The 22,463-nt window shown below is 54.9% G+C and overlaps 1 protein-coding gene and 1 pseudogene across 2 annotated transcripts in view; one reads left to right on the plus strand and one right to left on the minus strand.

The window, feature by feature from the left end:
- SERGEF (secretion regulating guanine nucleotide exchange factor) overlaps positions 1 to 3,115 on the plus strand; it is a 218,041-nt gene extending 214,926 nt beyond the window's left edge. Inside the window, exon 11 of the mRNA XM_027115258.1 lies at positions 2,753 to 3,115. Coding sequence (XP_026971059.1) covers positions 2,753 to 3,096 — 344 coding nt within the window. The 3' untranslated portion in view covers positions 3,097 to 3,115. The remainder of the gene's footprint in view (positions 1 to 2,752) is intronic.
- Positions 3,116 to 16,299: 13,184 nt separating this feature from the next.
- Positions 16,300 to 22,069, minus strand: LOC113625174 (potassium voltage-gated channel subfamily C member 1 pseudogene; annotated as a pseudogene). Its single transcript, XR_003434574.1, has 2 exons — positions 21,970 to 22,069; positions 16,300 to 19,421 (listed from the first exon to the last, which is right to left on the minus strand). The product of XR_003434574.1 is annotated as a potassium voltage-gated channel subfamily C member 1 pseudogene (transcript).
- Positions 22,070 to 22,463: the final 394 nt, after the last annotated feature.

A 22,463-nucleotide genomic window follows, 5' to 3' on the forward strand; every position in this document is an offset into this window, starting at 1 on the left:
TAGTTGTATTCAAGTGGCCTTTCTGCAAAGTATTCTGGCAGTACTCAAAACAAGACTCAGGAATCTCAAAAATGTCCATACCATTTGACCAGGAATTCCCATTCTAAGAATCTAATTTGAGAAAATAGAGATGTAGACAAAGATTCACGCACAAAGATGTTCATAGAAATGTTATACAAAATAATGAAAAATTAGAAACAGCCTATCTATCTGATAATGGGATACAGGTTAAGGAAATTGTTTAATCTCCATAATGGGCAATTAGGCAGTCATTTTACATAAATCTGGACAACAAAAGAGACCATAAACAAAGTGAAGAGACACCACAGACTCCTGGGAGAAGACACATGCAATGCTTATAACAATTATATAAACAAAAGAATATACAAAGAATACTTATAAATCAGTAAGAAAAAGGCAAACAAAGAGCAAAACAGGCAAAGAATGTAAACATGCAATTCATAGAAAAAGCAATTTAGGGCTAGTAACATAAAGACATGCTCCATCTCACTAGTAGTCAAGAAAATGCAAATTAATCACATGTACTTAATCAGAATAGCAAGAGTCTTAAAGGCAAAGATAGAGGGAAACGAATTCATATCCGTTGCTGATGGGACCATAAATGATGGGACTACAGCCATGGTGGAGAGCTGTTTGGCCACACCTGGTAAATGTGAACATGTGATTCCGCCACAATCACACTTCTAGGGATCAATGTGCACAAACACCAATTTGTACAAGGATACGTGTTCCAGGATGTTCACTGCAGTGTTGTTTATAGTAGCAACAGTAGTAATAGTATTGTAGTAAAATATTATGGTATATTATATATTGTAATATATAATGTGTAATAAAGTAGCAACAATTATCATCATTAAAGAACTGTCCATCAGAAGGGAAATGGATGAGTAAAATATGATTTATGCATAATGGGATATGTACTATACACAGTTAAAATAAATGAACTAAATGTAACTATCAGCTCAGAGAGATTTCAAAAACAATGGTATAAAGAGCAAGTCATAACAGAAGACACATATTTGAATGACACTACTTATGTAAATCTTTAAAACAAACTAAAATTTTTATATAATATTTAAGGACACATACATGTAGAAAAATATAAAACAAGCATGCAAGTAACGTACACCAACTTCAAATAGTGGTTACTTCCAGGAAGGAGGGAATGGATGGAGGGCCAAGGATGGGAGGTGGGTCTTAAACTGTATCTTTATAATTGAAGCAAATATGGCAAAATGGTAACTAATGTTCTGAAGCTGATTGAGGAATATGTCTTTCTGTTAAATTATTTTTTGTACTTTTCTGCATATTGAGCTTTTTCAAAATTTCAAATTATTTTAAATTTACTTTTTGAACAATTCCCAGTTCTACAGAGAAATGCTTGTGTTATTAAGGCATAAAAACAACACAATAGATACACAAATATTTACAAGTTTCACAGATTGAAGGTTTGAAAGAGATACGTAAAATATTCATAGCAGTGGGCAAGATTCTAGAAGTCTGCTTTTCTTTACACCTATCCATATTTTTCTTTTTTTCCCCTTTTTACCATGAAGATGTATTACTTTTATATCCAGAAAAAAAAATTTTTTTTAAACAACTACAGAAAAGTGTGAGCGAGTTTAGTTAGGGGCCAAAACCCAGGAAGAGGTGCTGTGATGGGGTGGGAGCATCACAGGCTGTCAGAGAGACCTGTGCTCGAATGCTGGCTTGGAGGTTGGCCGTAGGACTCTGAGTTCTTCAATCTTTGATCTAGTCAGCAAACCCCTGTTGAGCCGCAGCTGGGGACAGGGCAGTGAGCAGAACATATGTGTTCCTTCTCTCACTGTAGGGCAGACAGTCTAGTGAGGAGGGGATAGTAAACACATCACCACCCAGACCATCTATCCGCTGCCTGTGAGGGAAAGTACAAGGGCAATGACAAGATTCCAAGTTGATCGGGTGCCGGGGAATCTGGCCTCTGAGCATGATTTAAACAGATTCTGGAGGATGGGGGTTGTGGAGCCCAGCAAAGCCAGGACTTGGAGAGAAAGGCCGGCCCCACAGGGCATATTTCAGGGACTGAAGGAAGGCAGGGGTTCTGGCATGCAGTGGGGTGGGGAGAGTTGTGCAGGGGGACCCCAGCAGGCTGGTCCGGAGCCAGATCACTCAGGGCCTCACAGGCAAGGAAAGGCCTTTAAGGGTGGGGGAACTCAGTGAAGGGTTGAAGCAGGGGAGTGACCTGGTTAGATCTGCATCCTCAGAGATTGTTTTGATGTTCTTTGAAGATCAGAGTTGCTGGCGAGCAGCCCAGTTAGTTAGTTGGCTACTGGTGTGGCCCAGATGAGGGAAAATGGGGTTGGGATCAGGGTGATGGCGGTGGAGATGGAGAGGTGTGGAAGGATTTGAGAGACTTTCGGAGGCAGAATTGGCAGGTCTAGGATTGTGTGTGTGTGTTCGTGGTGGGGGGAGATGCAGGTGTGGGGGTGGGAGGTGGCACTGAGGGAGGGGCCACGGAGGAGAGCCAGGTTTGGGACCTGAATGGTTGTGGGCTGGTGGGAGTGAAGAAAAGAGCAGACTTAGGAGGGCAGGGGAGGAAGCAGAGATGGCGAGCGGGCCCCCAGGTGTGGCTGAGCTTTGGTTTCTTCCTGCGTAAACTGGGGGTTTGCGGTGACACCTGCGCCCCCAGGGTGAGTGTTTTGGCCCTGTTCCCCAGAACCATGTCTACAGCAGTCTCGTCTCTCCCTCGCAGGCGGGACGTGTTACTCTTGGGGCTGGAACGAGCACGGCATGTGCGGGGACGGCACCGAAGCCAACGTCTGGGCCCCAAAGCCCGTGCCAGCTCTGCGGTCATTGTCGGGACTCCGCGTGGGCTGTGGGGCCGGCCACTCCCTGGCCCTCTGCCAGCGGCCAGCCCTCCCTGCCCTGGGCCAGCACCCCAGGGACACTGATCCTTTCCCAGATGCCACCAAGGAAGCCGGATCTCAAGAAGCCATGGACCAAGAGAGAAACTGGAAAGACAGACATGCAGAAGCTTCTCCCCAAAGCCAATCTGACAGGTTCAGAAATGGGGGGCTTGTGACAGAGACCCTTTAATAAAGCAACTTTACCCACCCAAAGTGTCCCCAGAGAAATGCTTTGTCAGGTTGCGGTGTTGGCCTGCGAAGGATTCAGGAGGCACTCTGGGTGGGCTGACCAGACGGGTACGATAGGAGCCCCGTGTCTGGGCTCAAGGAATGGACATCCTTTCTGCCCAGCATGTGAGAATGAGGGTTCAGTCCTCACCCAAGGACATGGGAAGCAGAGGAAGGCTCCAGCCTGTCCCTAGCTGGTGAGGACAGAAAGCCCAGCTCTGTCCCCAGTGGTTGTTTTGCCCCAGCAGGCTTTGATTCAGCAAGACAAAGGTTCCTATAGGCCATGCTTAGGGCAGCCACAAGCCTCTCCTGGGGTCTCATTCTCAGCACCCAGAGCATGTAGTTTGCTGGTTCAAGGATATCGAGGAACCCTGATCAGGTGGCTGGTTACTTGGACAGGAAGGAGTTCTTGTCTTGGTGACCAGGACTAAGGGAGAAGGCTCTGGAGGGAGGGTGGGGGGTGGAGGAAGTATAGATGAGTAAGTGGAGGAAGAGACAAAACTTCTGGAAAGACCGGGCAGAGGAGATCCATGGGACAAACAAAGGAATCTAGAACCAATGAAACTCCCAAGATCAATGTCTTCACCTGAGCCAGGAAGGACTCTGGAGCTAGTCTGTGTGACTGTAATTGCCAAGCTGTAGTTTCGGGTGAGGGACAGACACAGCGTGGGAAGGGGGTTCTGCAGGGAAAGACCCTGACCCCTGACATCTGCCCCCAGGTCCTGGCCTCTGCAGGAGGAGGGCCCTCACATGAAATGGGGAGCAGGCCAGACCCCAGGCCTCAGGCTTCCCCGGGTGGCAGCTATGGCTCTGGGGGACATAGCAGCTTTCTCTCTGCTGTGGCTGGCAGCAGGCCTTTGGCCAGAGGGCCTCAGAAAGTGGCTTTCCCCAGAGGACTGAGTGGCAGTGTCTCCAGCTAGCCAGCCAGGGTTGTGGCGTGTCCCACACCACCTCCCTGTGACTCAGGAGAGCGTTTGGATCTGGGAGCACTAGGCTCCAAGGGCTTGAGGATGTTATGAAACCGCAGGACACCACAGCTGGAGGACCTGTAATGACCTTCTAGCCTAGTGGCCATCAAACTGCATTCTAGAACCCTAGCAGTCTCCTGAGACTGACAGCATTCTCCTGAGAACTCAGTGGCCACCTTGTGGGCTGTGGGGAAACGAAGGCCAAGTAGACAGAGGTCTGGGTCCCCCCCCCCCCACCTTATTCACAGTAGCCTCATTTCAATCTACACTGTGTAACAGTCTTCACGTAAGAGTTCACTTGACAAAGGGGTCCTTGAGAAAGTTTTAAAACCACTGATCTTATCCAACGTTTTCATTGTTCATGTGGGAAAACAGAGGCCTAAAAAGGGGAAGGGACCATGTCAAGGCCATACACCTCACTTCTGGCGCAGGGTCCTGATTGGGAGGTGACCCATCCAGGGCCTCGAGCCAGACAAGGGGGGCAGACAAGGGGTGGCCCTGGGACCAGTGGGGGTTCGACTCAGGAAACTGGGGATTAGGGCCATCCTGAGCTCCCCAGGCCTGCACCTAGAGACCACCCACGGCCACTGGCTGACCTTGAACACCAGCACGTGGAGTCCTGCCCCCAGTATCGTACCCTAGAAACATCGCTGCCCTGGCCAGCAAAGCCCTTTGTCCCCCCCACCTCCCAGAACCAGCAGAGGCCAGTACAGCTCTAAAGCCCTTGCAGAATGGAAGGAAGGACATCTCTGTGCACTCTGAGCTGGTCTGGCCAAGGTGACCCAGCCTTCAGAGGTGGAGTAATTGGATGGCCCAGAGGTGACCCAGAGTGGAGCGAGTCCACCATTACTGGCCACCACCCACTGTCCTACAGACCGGGTGGTCTGCACTGGAAGGCCATCCCATGTGGGTAAGTCTTCAGGCCCATGCCTCCCAGACAGGGTTTACACTCCCGAGGAGCGCACACTCGCGCTGCACGGCCGTGCAGAGTTCCCCCTACCTCTTTCAGCACCTGCTGGAAGAAACCCAAATCCCAAGTCCTCTGCTGCTGAGCTCTAATGCCCCACCCAAGGCTTCCCTGTGGGCACAAGAAAGTGTCTCGGGGCTCCTTCCCAGCCTAAAATAGGGTGAGGTGGTGCCTCAGCCCTAAATCTCGGAGCCTTGCTTGGAACCTGAGCCAGACCCTTCTTAGAAGCATGTGGAACCCAGCTAATCCATGCATGCAAGAGTGAATGGCTCTTGGCACCGGATGGCACCACAGACTGTCCAGTTCCCTCCAGTTCCTCCATTTCTCCCTCCCCAACAGTGGCGGACGGGCTTCTCTGCATCAGTTCACTGGCCAGATTGATGAGTGCCTGAAAGCACCAGCGGGGTGAGGGTCTGTTGACAGTGTCTCCCAGACTCTTTTCTGGACCCTTTGAACCCTACTGGTTATTCTCAGACTTGTAGATGTCCAAGCCCCTCATTTCTGCTAGATTCTGAGCTCTTCAAGAGCAAGGGACCAGGTCTTGGTCAATTCTGGAATCCCTTCATTAAGGACAGGTCCTGGGACAGAGAAAGTACCCAATAAGCATGTTAGGGTCACCATAGGTGAGGAGGCTAAACGAGTGGGTTCTGCGATCCCCTCACCCCTACCCATCCTCTGCTTTCATCTCTTACAGATGTTTGATAACTACGCTGTGGATAGCACAACCATTTGACAGTGATTAGCTAATGAGAAAATGCCCACTCATTTCTAAGAATGACTTTTTTTCCCTATAGACTAAGTTGATTGGCCTTCATATCCCTCACCCCGCCACCGCCGCACCCCATGAGAACGAGGGAAGGGAAAAGGAGAGGGGAGTGAGACCCCATCGTGTGCTCATAGGTCTTGGGCCCGCAGCCCCTGCAGTGATTGTCGAAGGGCGGCCACGTACCAGGTTTGAGCAGGATGTTTACATCCTAACCTACCACACACAGTCTCCCCTTGCAGGCACCCCGGCTTCCCTTGACGCCCTACCACCTTCGGTCCCAGTGGACCATCAGGCCAAAATTCGATGAGGCTGTGCTTGAGAACGGTGAATCCAGGCCTGGGGCTCAGAGTAAAGCCCTCCATCACCATCCACCACTTCTGAGTGAAGTGACTTAGTGAGAAATTGAAGTTGGGAGGTAGACAGTGAGTCAGGAAATGGGATGGGGTTCCAGGTCCTAAGGGGCACACGTATAACTGCGGCAGGGTTCGAATTTCCCAGCGGCCAGAGCACGGAGAGGTGAGAGTTGGGAGAGGAGAGCCGGGGGGCCTTGCTAGCCAATTTAAGGAGCTCTGACTTCATTCTTAGGGCAACAGGTGTTTGTGCAGAAAATTGAGGTGGTCAGATGTGTGCGTGGAAGGCTCAGAGCAGTGTGTCCGTGGGCCTTCGGTCATACCCATGGCCTGAGGGCCCTGGGATTCAGGACCAGTGTTCCAATCAATTCCATCTCCAGCCCCAGCAAGGCCTCAATTAGCTTGAGGCAGCTTCACCTGAGCTCTGGAGTCAGACCACCTGGGTTAAAATCTTGGCTTCATCATTCATTGGCTGTGTGGCTTTGAGCCGTTTACTTCTCTGCGCCTGTTCTCTTGCCTCTAAGATGAGCTTGTTGAATTACTGTGGGTCATCATCAGACCACTTGTCTCAGATGCCCTGCACATGGCAGAAGCTCAATGTATGTTAATCCCTGTTCCCCGTTAGCTGCTGTGTCCCTGAAAACCCCTATTCCAAACGGCCACGTGTCAAGTCCCACTTGAGTCCACCAGAGGCACCTCCTCCAGGGCGAGAGGGAACTCTGCCCTCCCTGCAGCCGCGGAGGCTACCTGGCTTCTACATCCTGATGCTTATGAATGGCTGTTACATACGTGGTGTGGGTCTGGCAGCTCTGCGGCTGCATAACCCGTGGGCAGAGGCCTTGCCATGCTCACTGCTCCACTGATCCCCGCCCCACATTGGTGAGGTAAATGCTTAGAGGGGTGAGAAACTATTGGGTGAGAATGCGACATCCACCTTCAGCCTCCCACCCACCCATATGATCGTTGTCTTGGCCATGCTGGGAGGCATCAGGGAACGGAAATCCAGGGGAAACTGACCCCCATTTGTTTGTGGCCCTGGTCAGATCCCTCCCCTCTGGGCCTCAGTTCCTTATCTGTAAAATGCTCAGAGGTGGGGTGCCATGACCATTAGGGACTTTCCACCGGAGATTCTCGAATGGATAGGAAAAGAATTGGAACTCCAGTCCCCCACTCTACCCCCAGCCAAAGCCAAGTGAACAACCCAAGCAAATCAGCATCCCTAGGAGAGGGCTCCACCCCTTCCAAGATGCCTCAGGCTGAGGGAGGGGTGTGTGATGAGGTGACCACCAGACTGGGCCCAGCAAGGGACCAGTCAGACCCCTGCCTCTGGCTCCATCAGATTCAAGAATGGCCCTAGGAGGGAGGTGACCATGGTCTGCATGAGGGGCAGTGGCGGGGGCGGGAGCTGGGAGCTCCGACAAAACCAGACTCAAGGAGTCATGAATATGGCATGGATCCACGGAGAAGTTTCCGTATTGGTGAACCCCCTAGAGGATGGGCTCGTCTTAGTGCCATTTTTTACCGATTCCTTCTGAGAGCTGCCTCCCTCTCCCCACCCAACAGGATCTGCAGGTTGGGGGGCAGGTGGCAGTCCTGGCTTTCCCCCAGTGAGAGGACAGCCAGCACCTTGGGTGGGTCCCTGAGATCAGAGGAGCCCGGGCTCAGGCTCACCCCAGCCCAGCCACAGAGGGCCTGACCAGGGGCCCAGAACTGAATCGCGACACTGCCAAAGGCAATAAAAACCCAAATCCATGCTTCATCTCCAATGTCAGCTGTTTATTATTGAGGGCCAGGGCCCAGGGAGGGGAGGGTGTTGAACTAAAGCAGCATTGCTCTCTTTCCAGGAAATGTTGCGAGCTGCAGTGAGAGCTTGAGATGTTGCATTTTTTTTTCATCTCAAGCATGTGTTTTTCAAAAATATCATCCTTCCCCACCCCTTACCCCACCACTAATTTTAGAATCAGACCAAAGCCAAGCTACTGTCCTCTGTTTCTGTTGGGGAAATACTATATTTATTCGAGATGCAGAAGTGTGTCTCTGCAAACCTCCGATTGCTTCAGGAAAACAAATCTGCTTTAGACTATACAGAAACCATGATACAAAATTTATTTCATGCTAGAATCGCTTTGCATAACATTGGGCATGCAGTTTTCTTACTCTGAAGTACTAAATTGCATACAATGCCGGGTTGTGCCTTAATAAAGGTGGAGGAGGACCAGCCCTCCCGCGGTCCTGATCTTTTTGGTGCTCTGAAGGAACACTTGGAAAATCCATAAGGTGTTGATTATCTACTATGAACAATTTGTTATGAAAGTTGGTCGCACTGAATCTACACACCGCTAAGATGATCGAATCAACCTAGACTAGCCGCTGTCAGGGGTCTTGGGGAGACGTCCGCTGGGTCGCAAGCATGCCAAACAGAGGGAAGAAGGCGGCAGTGTGTTTCCACAATTCTATCTGGAGCAAAGTTCTCAGTTTCCGCGTGAGAGATGAACTATGAAGGTGAGGTCAATATGACCGATGACTGACCGACTGCCCTTGTGGGAACCTTTACTCTCCATTTCAATCTCGTGTACAAAAAGGGAAGCAATCCGTTCCCCATCTCCACCCCTCCCCGCCCCCCGCTCCATTCGCCCCCAAAACGTACAGGTTTCTACCAAATGCCATTTACAGTTTGGCTCCAACAACATGTATAAAAGGAAAGCGCTTTGAAAGAAAATAGAGGACTCTTGCTTGTTTCTCTTCGTTGTTGTCGTGGTTTAGGATAATCATACAGTTGCAGGGGATTGGTGGGTTTGGATTGCTGGGTTTTTCTGTTGAACTTCATGCAAGTCATGCTAAGGAACCCTTCCATCCCACCCCTTCCCCGAATAAAATAAAATTTTTAAAAAATGAAAAGAAGGAAAACAAATCCTCTACAGTCAGTTACCATTTGGCCGTAGAAAAGCTACGTCCGTCCTAGTACAAGGCCTGGGCCACTCGGACTCGTCCGGCAAACCTGCATGGCGTGAATTTACTCTGTCCGAGGGTGAGGAGGGGCTGCAGGTCCACCCAGATGCTTAATAGCCACCAGTGTCCTGGGCCAAGCCGCCTGGTCAAGTCACTCTCACAGCCTCTGTCGGCATATACTTAGCAATGACAGGGCTTTCTTTGCAAAGATCTGTATGTAAAGAATACAATTAACACTTGAGCTTCTCTTCTTGGCTTTCCCATCCCGCTTGGTACTTAGTATTTACGGAAGGAGGAGGACAGACAGAACAGCCGCATGCAGAGGCAGGCAGATTCTTCTCCAGCTGGCTTGCTTCTCCCATGCAGTGAGCCAGCCTAGCACGCCTCTTTCTCTCCCTCCTGGGGGAACGGGTTAAGCTCCTAACTCTTCTCTACCCTGCACATGGCTTACGGCCTGGAATCATCCTGAGAAAAGCAAGTCCTTGGCGGCCGTCATGACTCTATGAGAGCGGGGCCGGGTTGATGCTGGTGGGGCACTTCACCCTTGGTACCTCTGTGGGACTGCGGAGTGGGTACCACCTGTGGACAGTGGTTGCCACTGGACTCCCTGGCCACTACAGGCTGCTTCTGTCCCACACAGCCTGGGCTTCTGGAAGCCCAGTAAAGAGTCTCTCCTGTCTGCTCTTTTAGGCCACACAGATTAATCCAACATTCAAGATGAAGGAGACAGGCAGCCCACGAGACCTTACCGGGCAGAGCACAGCCACTGGGAATGGTCTACCTGCCATCCCCTGAAACCCCCTGGGCTGCCCAGTTCCTGGCTTTCTAGAGCCTCCACTTGGGAAAAAGCCAGTTGTGAAGGGGAGCATCAGGCCTATCCATGGAAGGCCAAGGATGGGGCCCGCCCCCGGGGCCAGCAGCCCCCTTGCCATGCAGCACCATGCGGGGGGTGGTATGCCGCACTGGGGTCCGAGGGACCTCCAGGCCGGGCAAGGAAGCAGGGACCAGCCTGGATCAGGTGAGCACACTAAGCATCAGTGACCAGAAGGACTTCCCCCGTCTCCCTGTGGGCTGCCTCTCCTCTTCTGGGTTTGCCCTTTATTTTGAGTTCTATGCTTTCTCCTTGCATATTGTTGAACCATTTCAAATACTGGAGCAGTTGTGAATGGCCACCGGCTACACCAACTGTTGCTCTAAAAAACCAACTATCTGGCCCAGCCTGCTCACGCCGGTCAGCATGCACCCCGTGTGAGCCTGTGAGCTGCTTCCCAACATGCATGAGCCGCCCAGCCAGTCCGCTGTGCCGAGGATGGCTTCCTCTGCCTTCCAGGCCCTGGCCAATGCCTGGAGCATGGAGCTAAGGTGCGCTGGGCCCCCACCCCAAGCCTCTCCGCAGCCCATGCTCAAGCGCTAGTGGAAGCCTTTTCCCCAGGGGGTCAGCCTAAGATAAGGGTCCGATCCAAGGAGACTTTGAGCAGAGACCGCCACGGGGCTCAGCCTTCACCAACCACAAGGGGGCGCTGACCACACCCAGGGCCATGGCTGATGGGCGCTGGGGACAGAAGGGGTTGCTCAGAGTCCTCCGTAACCACCTTCTCTTGGCAAGTTCTCTGTCTGCCACTAGCAGTATTCTGACTGGCACATACCTTACCTCTGCAAGGACACTGGCCTCACCTCCAAGCCCTGAAGCTACCTTTCTCTTCATGCCTCCCCTCCCACTGGTCTGTGGATTCTCTTTAAAGGATGCCACTTTCAGAACATGGATCTTGGTTGGCTAAGCCCACAGGGTCCTGGTCAGACCAGGCCCACCCCGTCGCCCGCCTCAACCACGGGACAGGGGAGATCACTTTACTTTTGGGGCCTGACCTGCCATCTGCCAGAGCAGCCTGGGGGAGTTGAGGCTCCTCCCACATCCCCGGGTACCCCTCTGCCTTGGGGGCTGTAGTTGTCCAGCCTGTCCCCAAGTCCCTTCCTACCCCTCAGCTCAGTTCCAACCCACAGCTGCCTGGACCTCCGGTTCTCTCCGCCAGCCTGCCATCCCACTTACAACATTGGGACTCAGAGCTCCGGGGGCCGACCCTGGGGCTCCTTGCCCCCCTCAGTGTGCCTGCCGGCCCCTCAGCGCCCCTTGCCCGCCGCCCCGCCCACCCATCTGCAGGGGTGCCAGGCAGCCTCCTCTACATACCCTTTCTCACTCCTCCACCAGGTGGGCACGCGTACTCCCCGGTTGATAAGAGGAAGCAGGGTCCGTATCTCTCGCGGGTGCCCGAGCGCGTAAAGGGCAGGCCCTCATCGGGAGTGAGGGCCTGGTCTATGTGGGGGCAGTCTTCGTTCGCCAGCGCGGCCTTCGCCACCTCCCCATTCAGTTTGGAATCTTCAAACATATAAGCAGAAGCTATTGAGACACTGAAAACTGTTTAGTGGGGGAGGGGGGGGGAACAGGCCAGAAGTAGGGCATCGGCAAAGGGCAGCCGGTAACTGAGGATGGAAAAGCGAGCAGGCCATGGAGGGAGGCACAAGGCTGGGGGTCCCCGGCTCATTCAGGCAGCCCTTGGGCTGCCCACAGTGCTGGGGAGGAGGGTTCCTGGGTTTGCTCAAAGTTTGCAAAAAGATGAGTTGGTGATGGGCCCAGCAAGCGCAGTGCTGGGGGCCGGGCCCCAGGTCCAAGGCGGGGCCGATGAGACAGGATGGTGTGGATGCAGTCATGGGTAGAGGGCCAGACACAGAGCTCAGGGAGAAGACAGACAGACACGCAGAAACACTCCTGTTCAGAGAGGCAGCCTTTTCTGACCCCTCCGCTGCCAACCAGAGCCCTGCTGCCTCCCGTCCACATCCAAGCCGGCTGCTCAGGCATCCCTGGCCCCATCCAGACCCCGTCGATCGGCTCTACACCAGGCCCCATTTGGATCCCCTCTGGTCACTCGCTTCACACTGTCCCCCTCCACGCCCTATCTGATCACTCAATCCCCCCATATGGACCCAATCTGGTCACTCTGTATGCTCCATCCCCCGTACAGACTAGGCCTGGTCACACAGTCTCCTGGTCCCCCATGCAGACCCAGTATGACCACTCAATCTGCTCCATCCCCACACAGACTTAAGCTGGTCACTCAGTCCACTCTGATCGCCACACAGACCAAGCCAGTGTCTTCCACCCCGCTCTGCCCCAAGCAGTCCTAGTCAGCTTGCACAGGCGCAACAGGAATGTAGGCATGAGGCAGTGACAGCGGCCAGGATTTGGGAGGGGCTCCCATTCCTCTGTCTCCTCTCGGCAGCATCCCCCGCAAAGCAGAGCAAATGGATGTGTAAAGACAACAGTGGCTGATGGACTCGGGTGGGAAAGACGAGCCTTGGCCTCTGCAGTAGCCTGAGAAGGAACCTGGGAGGAAGTTTGGGGCACATCTGGTGAGGGTGAAGCGTGGCCAGAGCAGGGAGCTCTCCCTCTCCCAAGTCCAGGAGCAGCGCCGTGACAGCCTCTGGAGCTGGCAGAGGTAGCTCCGTTGGCCTCTGTCCCCGCCCATCACTCTCGGGGACTGAGCCTGCCCCACGCTCTCTGCTCTCTAAGCAGACTCTTCCTGGCCAAGGTGGCGCCGACTCGGTCTCCAGGGTGGGCACTGTGGTTTCCTCAAATACTTCCTCTAGGGTGACAGCCTCAAGGGAAGACAGACCCCACAGGGGCGTGACCACACGGGGAGACCCTCTGAAAGACTAAAGAGGGGCAAAAAGCTGGAGACAGTCTCCACCCGATTTGACCCTCTTCCATGACCCTGTTCACATCATGTAACTACACGCAGAAGTGATCCTTCTCCGTGTGCACACACTCAGCGTGCCCGCGGGTGGGATCACGGCCCGTGTACATACCATGTCACTACAAAGAGGCAGGCAGTCAAAAGAGAAATGGACCAATCAGGTTTATTCGTAAAGCAAATCCAAAAAAAAAAAAAATCCCATCATAATTTTGGAACTTAAAAAAAAAAGTCTGTCGTACAAGATGGCAAAGCATTTCACGTACAGTGCGTTTCTTGACAAATCCCAGGGGCTTCACTCCCCAATTTACTCTGAACCAGAAAGGCCAGTTACCAAGGTAACTCTGATACCACGTGACTGGGGCTGGGGCCTCTCTGGGGTCTGGGGGCTGCCTAGCACTTGGGGTGTGTCTGAGGGCACACACGTGTGCGCACAGACAAGCCCGGTTCTGCCTCCCAGTCTGGCTGGTCCCGTCTTCCCTCCCAAGGGTCTCTGGGGAGAGGGCAGGGAAGTTTAAGGGAGGAGGTTGTAGATGAGGGGGCAGAAGTTGGGGCCCACAGTACCCTGCACACAGTTTCCTCAAGGGGAAAACAGCGAGTCCTACCAGGCAGCGTCTCCGTCTGGGAGGGGAGCCAGGACTTGCTGTCTCTATACTGACCATCGTCTGTCAGTGGAGGTATCTATAGCCTGCAGGGCTTACCCAGGGGTGGGTCAGAGGTAGGTGGTGGAGCCTGAGACCCCTCATCGGACTCTGCCCCCCAGCACTGTGCCCCTGGAGCAGCCAGCTCCCACAGCATTTAGAGGACCCAAAGTTGAGGCTGGTTTCCTGTAGGGGTCCGGCCAGGGGATCCCTGGGTGGATGTGAACTGGACACCCTTCCCTCCCTGGAGCCTGCTTCTTCTCCCAACCATGGCCTTTGAGAAGGGGCTGTGCCTGAGGGCTGGTGGTGGGGGGAGTGTTTCTGTCCCTCTCTGTGAAGGAGCCAGCCTCCCTGGGCTGCTGGCTAATCTGCAGTTTGGTGAGCTCTCAGAAACTGGGAACATTCTCCTTTCCCAACTCCAGAGGGGGGCTGGAAGAGAGACCACCCAAGGGGGGCCAGCTCTCCAAACCTGGGAAAGCCATGGAAAAGGCCAGAGGTGCCAGCCCACCCAAGACTCCCCACCCTCCTGCCCCCACCCCGTCCTTTAGATGAGATAGCCACCAGGCCCCTCGGCTCCCAGCTGCTCCCCAGGAGGCTGGGAGCCCTGCCTCCCCTGGCCCAGGGCCCCTTGGCCCCCACTAGACCCGAGGGCCTGTGATGATGAAATGGCAGCATGGGCAGCATCTCACGAAGATGGTTTCCAGGCTTTGAAATGGGCTGAGAGATGAGCGTCCGCGAGAGGGTCATTTTTTTTTAAACTTTGGAGCAAGGAGAACCCGATGTCCGGCCCTGAGCCAGCACGCTGGCTTCTGTGCCCTGGTCTCCAGGCACCGCCGAGGTACTTACTGTTCACACCAGCAGCGGGCGCGCCAGGGGCGCACGCAAGGGCTGGGGCGGGGGGGGAGGGGTGGCTGGGAATTTCCTCGGGTTTAGCCCTGAGGGGGCTGCCCAGCCTGGGGCTCAGGGAAAAAGTCCCAGGCTAACTGGGGACAGTCTGTGAGAGACACGAGCAGAGTACAATCACGAGAACCGGCACAAGTCATGCAACAAAACGAGGAAAGAGAGAGAGAAACATGATTAGTGGAGAGAGAGAAAGAGAGAGCATGTGAACAACACAGAAAAGAACACCCAGGCCTGGCCCTCAGAGCCCCTCATTTCTCCGCTCCTTCCCCCTTCGCCTGCCTGGGGGCCACACTGACCCCACTCAGGGCTCCCGCTGCCCACCCTGGCCCTGCCTCTGAGCAGAAACTCGGTCAGCCCGCTTGGAGGGGCCCTGCCCACACCCTTCCTGGTCACTGTTGTCCCAATCCCCGCCACCTCCCCTGCCCTGGGGGCTACACCACTCCTGGCCCAGGAGGGGAGGGGTGGAGGGCTGGGGCCAGGGGCGCTTTGGACTCAGGGCAGAACCCAGAGGCTGCAGTGGTAGCTCCCAGGGGACCCAGGCAGGGGCTTTTCGGGACCTCACTGCTGCTCTATGTGCTCATGGGCAGGAAGGGGGGCCTGGCCACCACCCATCCCCCGTGCCAGCCCCCTCGCTGCTCACCTATGGTGGGACCCTGCAGCCCCAGACGCAGCACCCCAGAGGACCAACCCACATCACAGAAGCAGGGATGGACGAGACACATGTGAATGCACATGGCAGGACAGGGGGAGCACTCCGAACTGCCCAGAGGAGGTGGTCTGGGCCCCCGACTGCAGATGGGGGAGGGACCCCCCTTCTGGGAGAGGAGCAGCTTCTCCTGGGCTGTCAGTCCCAGGCAGTCCCTGACCATAGGGGCGCCTCCTGGCATTCCCCCGTGAGGCCCTACAACCCCTGCCAAGACGAATCCCCCGAACACTGACGCCATGCCAGCCATGGTACAGAGGAGACCAGATCATCCCTCACAGACACACAGACCTGAGGTTTCAGGAGAGACCAAGAGGTGGAGGTGAGGGGAGGGTGCTGCTGACATGACTGGGATGGCTTGCCTGAGTCCCAGGGGTCTAGCCCTGGAGGTAGGGGGTGCCCTTAGAGCCCAGCACGTTGCACTCGGCCCCAACCCAGGTTCTAAAAGTGGAATTGGTGAAGCCCAGCCCTCACTGAGGCCACTTGACTGCCCTTGGGTGTGGAATGAGACTGGAAAGGCCTGGGGGGGCTGCATCTCACCTCTCCATTCCTGCAGTGTCCGGTCTCCCCCACATTTGCCTCCCTCACCTCTGGCCTCCCCCACACTCACTCACCGACTCACCCAAACCCCACGCCCATCTAGGACCATAGCTGCAAGCAGGAAAGGAGGCAAATGGGAAGGGACTCAGGGGTGCCGGGTCGAGGAGACACCCCCTAAGGACCACACACCCTCTTGGTGATAACCTGGGTCTCACACACCAGCTTTCAGAGGGAGGAGTGTTCTGGTGAGGTATGAGGCTCAGAGGGGTCTGGGATCTCAAGACAGCACCCTCCGGAGCGCGAGAACTCGGAAAGGGGGCGGGGCAGAGTTTGGGGATGGGAGGGAGAAAGGTAGGTGCAGTTGGGCATCTGGGCTCCAGAGGGCAGGCTCGGAAGGGCCCCAAGTACCTCCTCAGCCATAGAGACCGTGCAAGCCAGGACGCTCTGGATCCCTGAGACCTGGGGCTGCAGCAAGGAGGTTCGCAGGAGCAGGGCTGCCATGGCTACGGGGCCCAGGGCCTCCAACAGGAGTGCACAGGCTTTCCAGGCCTGCTGCGGCACGGCAAGAGGGCTTGTGTCCTGTGACCAGCCGGTGTACCTGCCAGCACACACAGATCTGCACTCCGCGTGTGTGTGCACGTGCATGCGTGTGTAGGTGTGTGTGTGCATGTATGTATGTATGTGTGTGCATGCATGCACGCCCTCAGCACATGGAGAACACTGGCACTGTCTGGGAGTACTGAAGAATTTGCGCCTGACGAGTGAATGAGGGATCCTTGACAGGTGGGCCTGGGGCACCCATATTTGAGGCACCGATCCCGAAAGATTCAGCGTTGGGAGGGTGTGAAAGAGGGCCAAGGAGCGCCATGGTGATGCCACTCAGGCTGAGCTCTTCCTGCTGGGGCCTGGAGTGAAGCTGGGGCGCTAGGCCCACCCAGACCCTCCCCTAGGGTCCCAGGAATTTTCCTTGCCATGATGGCGGCTCCTGAGGTCGAACAGAAGGGCTACAGCTAACCCAGAGCAGGAGGGGGGACAGGGGCTTTCCTCGGCCCGTGCCTGCCTTGCTAAGCAGGAGCCACACCTTGGCTGGGGAGTCCAGCCCGCCCCCGCTGCCAGGTCCCCCTGTTCCAGCCTCTGAGACCCCTGCCCAGTCCCTGGCCCAGCCCAGAACACTAGCCACGTTCCTCTCAGGTGCCTACAGCAATCCCAGGGAGTGGGGAGGGGTACGGGGCCAGGCGAAGGGGCTGGAAAGTTCCCACGGACAGAGAAGTGGGCCTTGGGGGTACTGCTCTGGGCAGCGTAGCTGTGGGATGAAGCCAGATCAGGAGTAGGATGGGGGTGGGGGCCATCGGGGGAGAGTCCATCACCCACTGGGGGAGGCCACCCGGGCCAGGCGGCACTTGCTCCTCTAGGGCTGAGCTAGCCTACAGCCCCCCTGCCTGCCCTGGGCACAGGGGTGTCTTCTGTAGACTAAACGCCACCTATCACTGACTCAGCCTTCCTCGCCCCGGCACTCCTTCTTAGCTCGGTGTTGTCATTCTTCTCTGGGTCGTTCATTGCCTTCAAATCCCTGTGTCCACAGAATAAGTCGATGGTATTCCATGGGTAGAGGTAGACTATGGGCTTTATATCTTCGGACCAGAGCCCCATGATCAACTTTATGTGCTATGTGCAGGTTCTCATAAAACTGAGATAGTCCCATAACGAACCACTAGCCATGGAATATTAGAATATATCCCACGGTGACTAGTATTGTTTCATGGCCCCCCCCCCCCCCTCCCTGACCCCCACTGAATTCATGGGAAAGTGGTCGTACACTGGTTGGGATGTCGTGTATTGCTGCTGCAGTCCCTACCGCCGGAAACGGGGAGAACTCTGGGTGGGAGGTTGTTTGCTGGTCTGTAGCGCTTTCATCTAAGCTGCCGGGTGGTGGCCCCCTCTAGTCCTTCGCTCACCAGCCGCTCCCATCAGAAGGCCACCGGAAACTCCCACTTGACCATCAACCCAAACAGACAACGTGAAAGCTAGAGTCACTCCAACAGGTTCCTAAAGATAAACGCTAAACTCTAGAGTGGTGGTGGAAGATGAGTTGGTTCCGCATGCTGTGGGGTAAGTAAGCTTGTTACGTACGGAGGGCAAGAGGCATCTCCCAGGACGCGCCTGGAGCTAGGCAGCCGGCATCAGAGCAGGAATGCTACTCAGCTATGGAGACAGGCTCTGGTGGGGGGGAGAATCCTTGCTGCTGCCTTTGCAGGGACCCTCCTGCCAGATCCCATGCACCATCTGTGCCACACACGCACGGCCTGAAGGGAGCCGTGTGAAGACCAAATCAGCAGCTGTCTGGCATTTCCGAATCACACCCGCCCCCGCCCTGCCCCGACACTGGGTCAGTGGCCTGAGTCAGCGACTCATGCTCCACTCCTGCCCACCAAGCAGCAGAGCCCCCGGGGCTCCTGCCAAGAGAGTCCTCAGCAACCTCGCGGGCCATGTCATCTCTTCAGAACCCCACGAGACCAGCATGTTAACCTCCTTACCGGGGGCCACCAGTGAGGTTCTAGCAGGCTCTTGCCTCGTGAATTCGGCTGCCCAGCATCTCCCTGGGCCCCCAGACTCCACACCTCGAGATTGAGCGCAGGGTCCAGGGTCACCCATGGAACTAAGGAAGCAGTCTGACTGAATCTGGAATCATCGCTACAGGGGGCGGAGGTGAAAGGTCAGATCGACATGCCTCTAAGAGGTTTCCTACCTGCTCTGTTAATTTCTAAAATTTCTTCCTGGGCCAGCGGGCATGTGTCACTCTGAGTACTGTGGTGTGGAGAGTTTACGACAGATTTACAATAATTGGGAGATCCCAGCTGCGGTGGCCGCGGAATATGCTTCTTTTTTTTCTTTGGTAGTTTCTGCTTAGCCATGGCTAAGGAGTAATACATCCCGAAATTGTTCACAATGACGGGCACGGGCATGGCGATGGTCAGCACGCCCGCCAGCGCACACAGCGCTCCCACCAACATGCCGGACCACGTCTGCGGGTACATGTCTCCGTAGCCCAGCGTCGTCATGGTGACCACGGCCCACCAGAAGCCAATGGGGATGTTCTTAAAGTGGGTGTGCTCACTGGCACTGGGGTCATTGGGCTGCGCCCCTATCCTCTCGGCATAGTAGATCATGGTGGCGAAAATCAGGACGCCCAGAGCCAGGAAGATGATGAGCAGTAAGAACTCATTGGTACTGGCGCGGAGAGTGTGGCCCAGGACACGCAGGCCCACGAAGTGGCGGGTCAGCTTGAAGATGCGCAGGATACGCACGAAGCGGACGACACGCAGGAAGCCCAGCACATCCTTCGCCGCCTTAGAGGACAGGCCGCTCAGGCCCACCTCCAGGTAGAAGGGCAGGATGGCCACAAAGTCAATGATGTTGAGCGAGTTCTTGATGAACTCCACCTTGTTGGGGCAGAAGACCACACGCATGAGGAACTCGAAGGTGAACCAGACCACGCAGACGCCCTCGATGTAGGTGAGGAAGGCCTCTGTCTCCGCTTCCCGGTAGTAGCGCACTTGCGTGCCATTCCGAACGTTCTCGATCTCTGTCTTGTTCACGATGGGGTTGAAGCGCTCGTGGGTCTCCAGGCAGAAGGTGGTGATGGAGACGAGGATGAAGAAGAGGGAGGCAAAGGCCACATACTGTGGAGGAGAAACACACAGTGTCAGAGGGGAGGCCCTCCCCCCAGAGCAAAGAGACCCCGGGTGCCTCTGGGCTGGGTCCAGTCAGGGGCTGGGCTGCGGAAGATGCCTACAGGATGCCCCTCCTGACACAGGCCAGGCTGACAGGCCACCTTTCCCTCTTCAGAGCACGGAGCATGGGGTTAGGAGGCTCGGGGGTTAAGAGGCTGTGGCAGAGATTGCTCTGTTTTCACAAATGCCTTTCCTTTCCTCCTGGATGCATGGCTAGACCATATCTCCCAGCCTCCCTCGGGGCTGGGTGGGGTCACGTAACTGCACTCAGGCCAGCGGACAGTGCACAAAAGGGTGTGCACTAAGGCCGGGCCTGGCTCACAAAACCTTCTTGCTCAACCTTCCGTGCCTTCTTTCTTCCCCCAACTTCCAGTCAAATGCTGAAGCCCTAGGAAGCCAGCAGGGCCACCAGAAGGAAGCAGCCTGGGTCCCTGAAAAGAAAGACAGCCACTAAATACATGGGTGGGAAATAAACTTCTACTGTCTTAAGACACTGTGATCTGGAGGTGATTTACTAAAGCATTTACTCCCCCCCACGCCAACTAATAAAAGTGACCTAGGTGGTGGAGGCAGAGGTTGGCAAAGAAAGGAGAAGGGGGAGCTATGGTGGAGGCAGGCCCCTCAGAGGCCACATCTCCCACCTTTCTTTCGTCCCTACGCTAGTCTATTCACTCTCTTTTTCACGGATCTGTACCTCATTCATGTGGTCTCTTCATGTTCTATCCTATGTGGAATTGCAAAAGATATATCTGCCCCAGGGCCTTGGACACCTCTTTTACCCACTTCTCTCTATCATCCCAGGAACTCACACCACCATCCTGGAAGGGAGTTCCCCATCTTGGAGATATTGAAATAGAGGCTAAGTGGTCATTTGTCAGAGATAGTGTGTTGGAGGTTCAGGCATCAGGAGGAGAATTGGACCAGGGGTCCTCAAAGGCACCATAAACCATAGGGTCTGCTTCTCTCCTACTGCTGCCTGCCAGCCCCAGGGTAGGGATGTGGGTGGGAGGGAAGAAGAAGCTGCTGGGGCGCTAGCCTTTCCAAACATATGTGGGCGCTTGCTCCTTTCAGATCCCCTCCCTGGTGAGAAGGAAATGGCCAGGATAACCCAGCCTGTCCAGAACCACCTGCTCTGGCCCTGAGCCCCTTGAGAAAGGTTCCGAAGACTCTTTGGTTTGGTTTGGTGGCCCCAGCTGATGACCCCCTGGGCTTCTCTGGTCCCCAGCAGACATGGGTACCCGAGGAAAGAGAGTCAAGCAGCTATCTGAGTTTCAAAGCCTCCTACTCAGACTGAATTCCAGGCAAGGGCGCTTCTTACAGCCTCCAGTCGAGGTCCCTGGAACACTAACCCCTGGCCAGGGGTTCTCCTCCAGGGGCCCAGCTGATCATGTTCCCACTGCTCCCCTCTCCTCTGGACCCCCCTTCGCCCAGCCTGTCAAGACAGACCATGGTCAGTGCAAGGCCCTCTCCCTGGAGGCAGCTCTGGGCTATAGTCTAGAATGGGTGGCAAGTTCATTCTCCAGAGCTGCCTTCATAGAAAACTTCAAGGAGTGCCAAGGTCCCACCCTGTATCTGCCACAAGAGGCAGCCATGCTGCTTCTAGCAATTTCTTTAGTTTGTACTGATGCACCTCCCCACCCAGTGGTGGCCCTGTCTGGGCTGACCATGGCCATGGGACCTGGCACCCAACCTGGCACAGATCCAGAAAACAAGAACTACGTAGACCTTCCAAGACACATTTCGGGTTGGGGAAAGGGGAGAGAAAAGGGGAAGAGACAAAGTCAGCATCAGCATTTTAGAATGTCAGAGTAAGAGCAGCCTTTAGAGATTATCTGGTCCAAGACACTACATGCTACAGATGGGAAGTCTGGGGCCCAGAAACAGGAAGTGATCTGCCCAAGCCACTCATTATGGCATGCTAATACTCCTGCTGGTTTAGAGCGTCGTGCAGTCTTCAGAACCTTTGTCCTAGACAGACTACTATCAAGTGTGACCCCTATGCATCCTTCCATCCATCCATCCTTCTTCCCTTTCCTCCTTCCTTCCTTTCTCCCTCCCTTCCACCCACTCATCTTTCCTTCCTTCTATCCTCTCTCCCTCCTTTTTATCCACACATCCATTCATCCTTCTTTCCTCCCTCCCTCTATTCCTTCCTTTCTTTGTTCCTCCCTCCCTCCTCTCCCTCTCTTCCATCCATCATGCATTCATTCATTCATTCATCCCTTCCTCCTTCTCTTTTTTCTTCTTTCCTTCCTTCCTTCCTTCCTTCCTTCCTTCTTTCCACCTACCCATCCATCCATCCATCCATCCATCCTTTCTTCCTTCCATTCCTCACCAGGCACAGGTTATGCCCAGCACAGAGTGGAATAAGACCTCAGCCCAACCCCCAGGGAGGCCCCTGGACAGCCGAAGGTAAAGGACACACACAGAGACAAGTACAATGCAGTGGACTGAAAAGGTGAGCCCCCTCAGCCCTGTGATGCAGGTGGGGTTTGGACAAGGTGAGGCAGGGACTTAAGCCAGGTCTTCTGACTCCAGAAACAGCTCTTTAAGGATCCAGATAGTGCTGACCTGGGACACCACAGAGGTAGACCAGGAAAGCAAAGTGGAAGCAACTGGAAGAGGTCACCAGCTCTGATCCAGGTTTATCCAGCTCCAGCGCTCTTTCCATCACCAGTTGTCAAAGCTCTTGGAGCTAAGAACACATCCCCAAATGCTGGGTATTTGGCCCTAGATTCCCTCTGGAGGGCCCCATCTTAGAGCTTGGGATTCACAGCCCAGGTTCCCAAGGGGGTGGGTCACATTGCTCCCCTGGCCTTTTTGAGAGAGGGGAGGAAGAGACACACTGTGAGTGTCTAAGGGATGCCAAGAGGCAGGGTCCGCTGTGCCCCTGGGCTCCTGATCCTGGCCAGTGGTGGAAGGCAGGAGGCACTGCCCCTCCCCCTGCCCCATCAGCCATGGCATCTGCTTCCCCAACCATCCCACAGCTATCCTCCGTCCCCTCGACTCACGTGGGACTCTCTCTCAATGGGGCCACTGCCATCAAAGCCAGCATGTTGTAGGCT

Source organism: Aethalodelphis obliquidens, unplaced genomic scaffold (genome assembly GCF_003676395.1).
Source record: "Aethalodelphis obliquidens isolate GAN/ISIS:26980383/991018 unplaced genomic scaffold, ASM367639v1 scaffold14, whole genome shotgun sequence".
NCBI classification, from domain to species: Eukaryota; Metazoa; Chordata; class Mammalia; order Artiodactyla; family Delphinidae; genus Aethalodelphis; species Aethalodelphis obliquidens.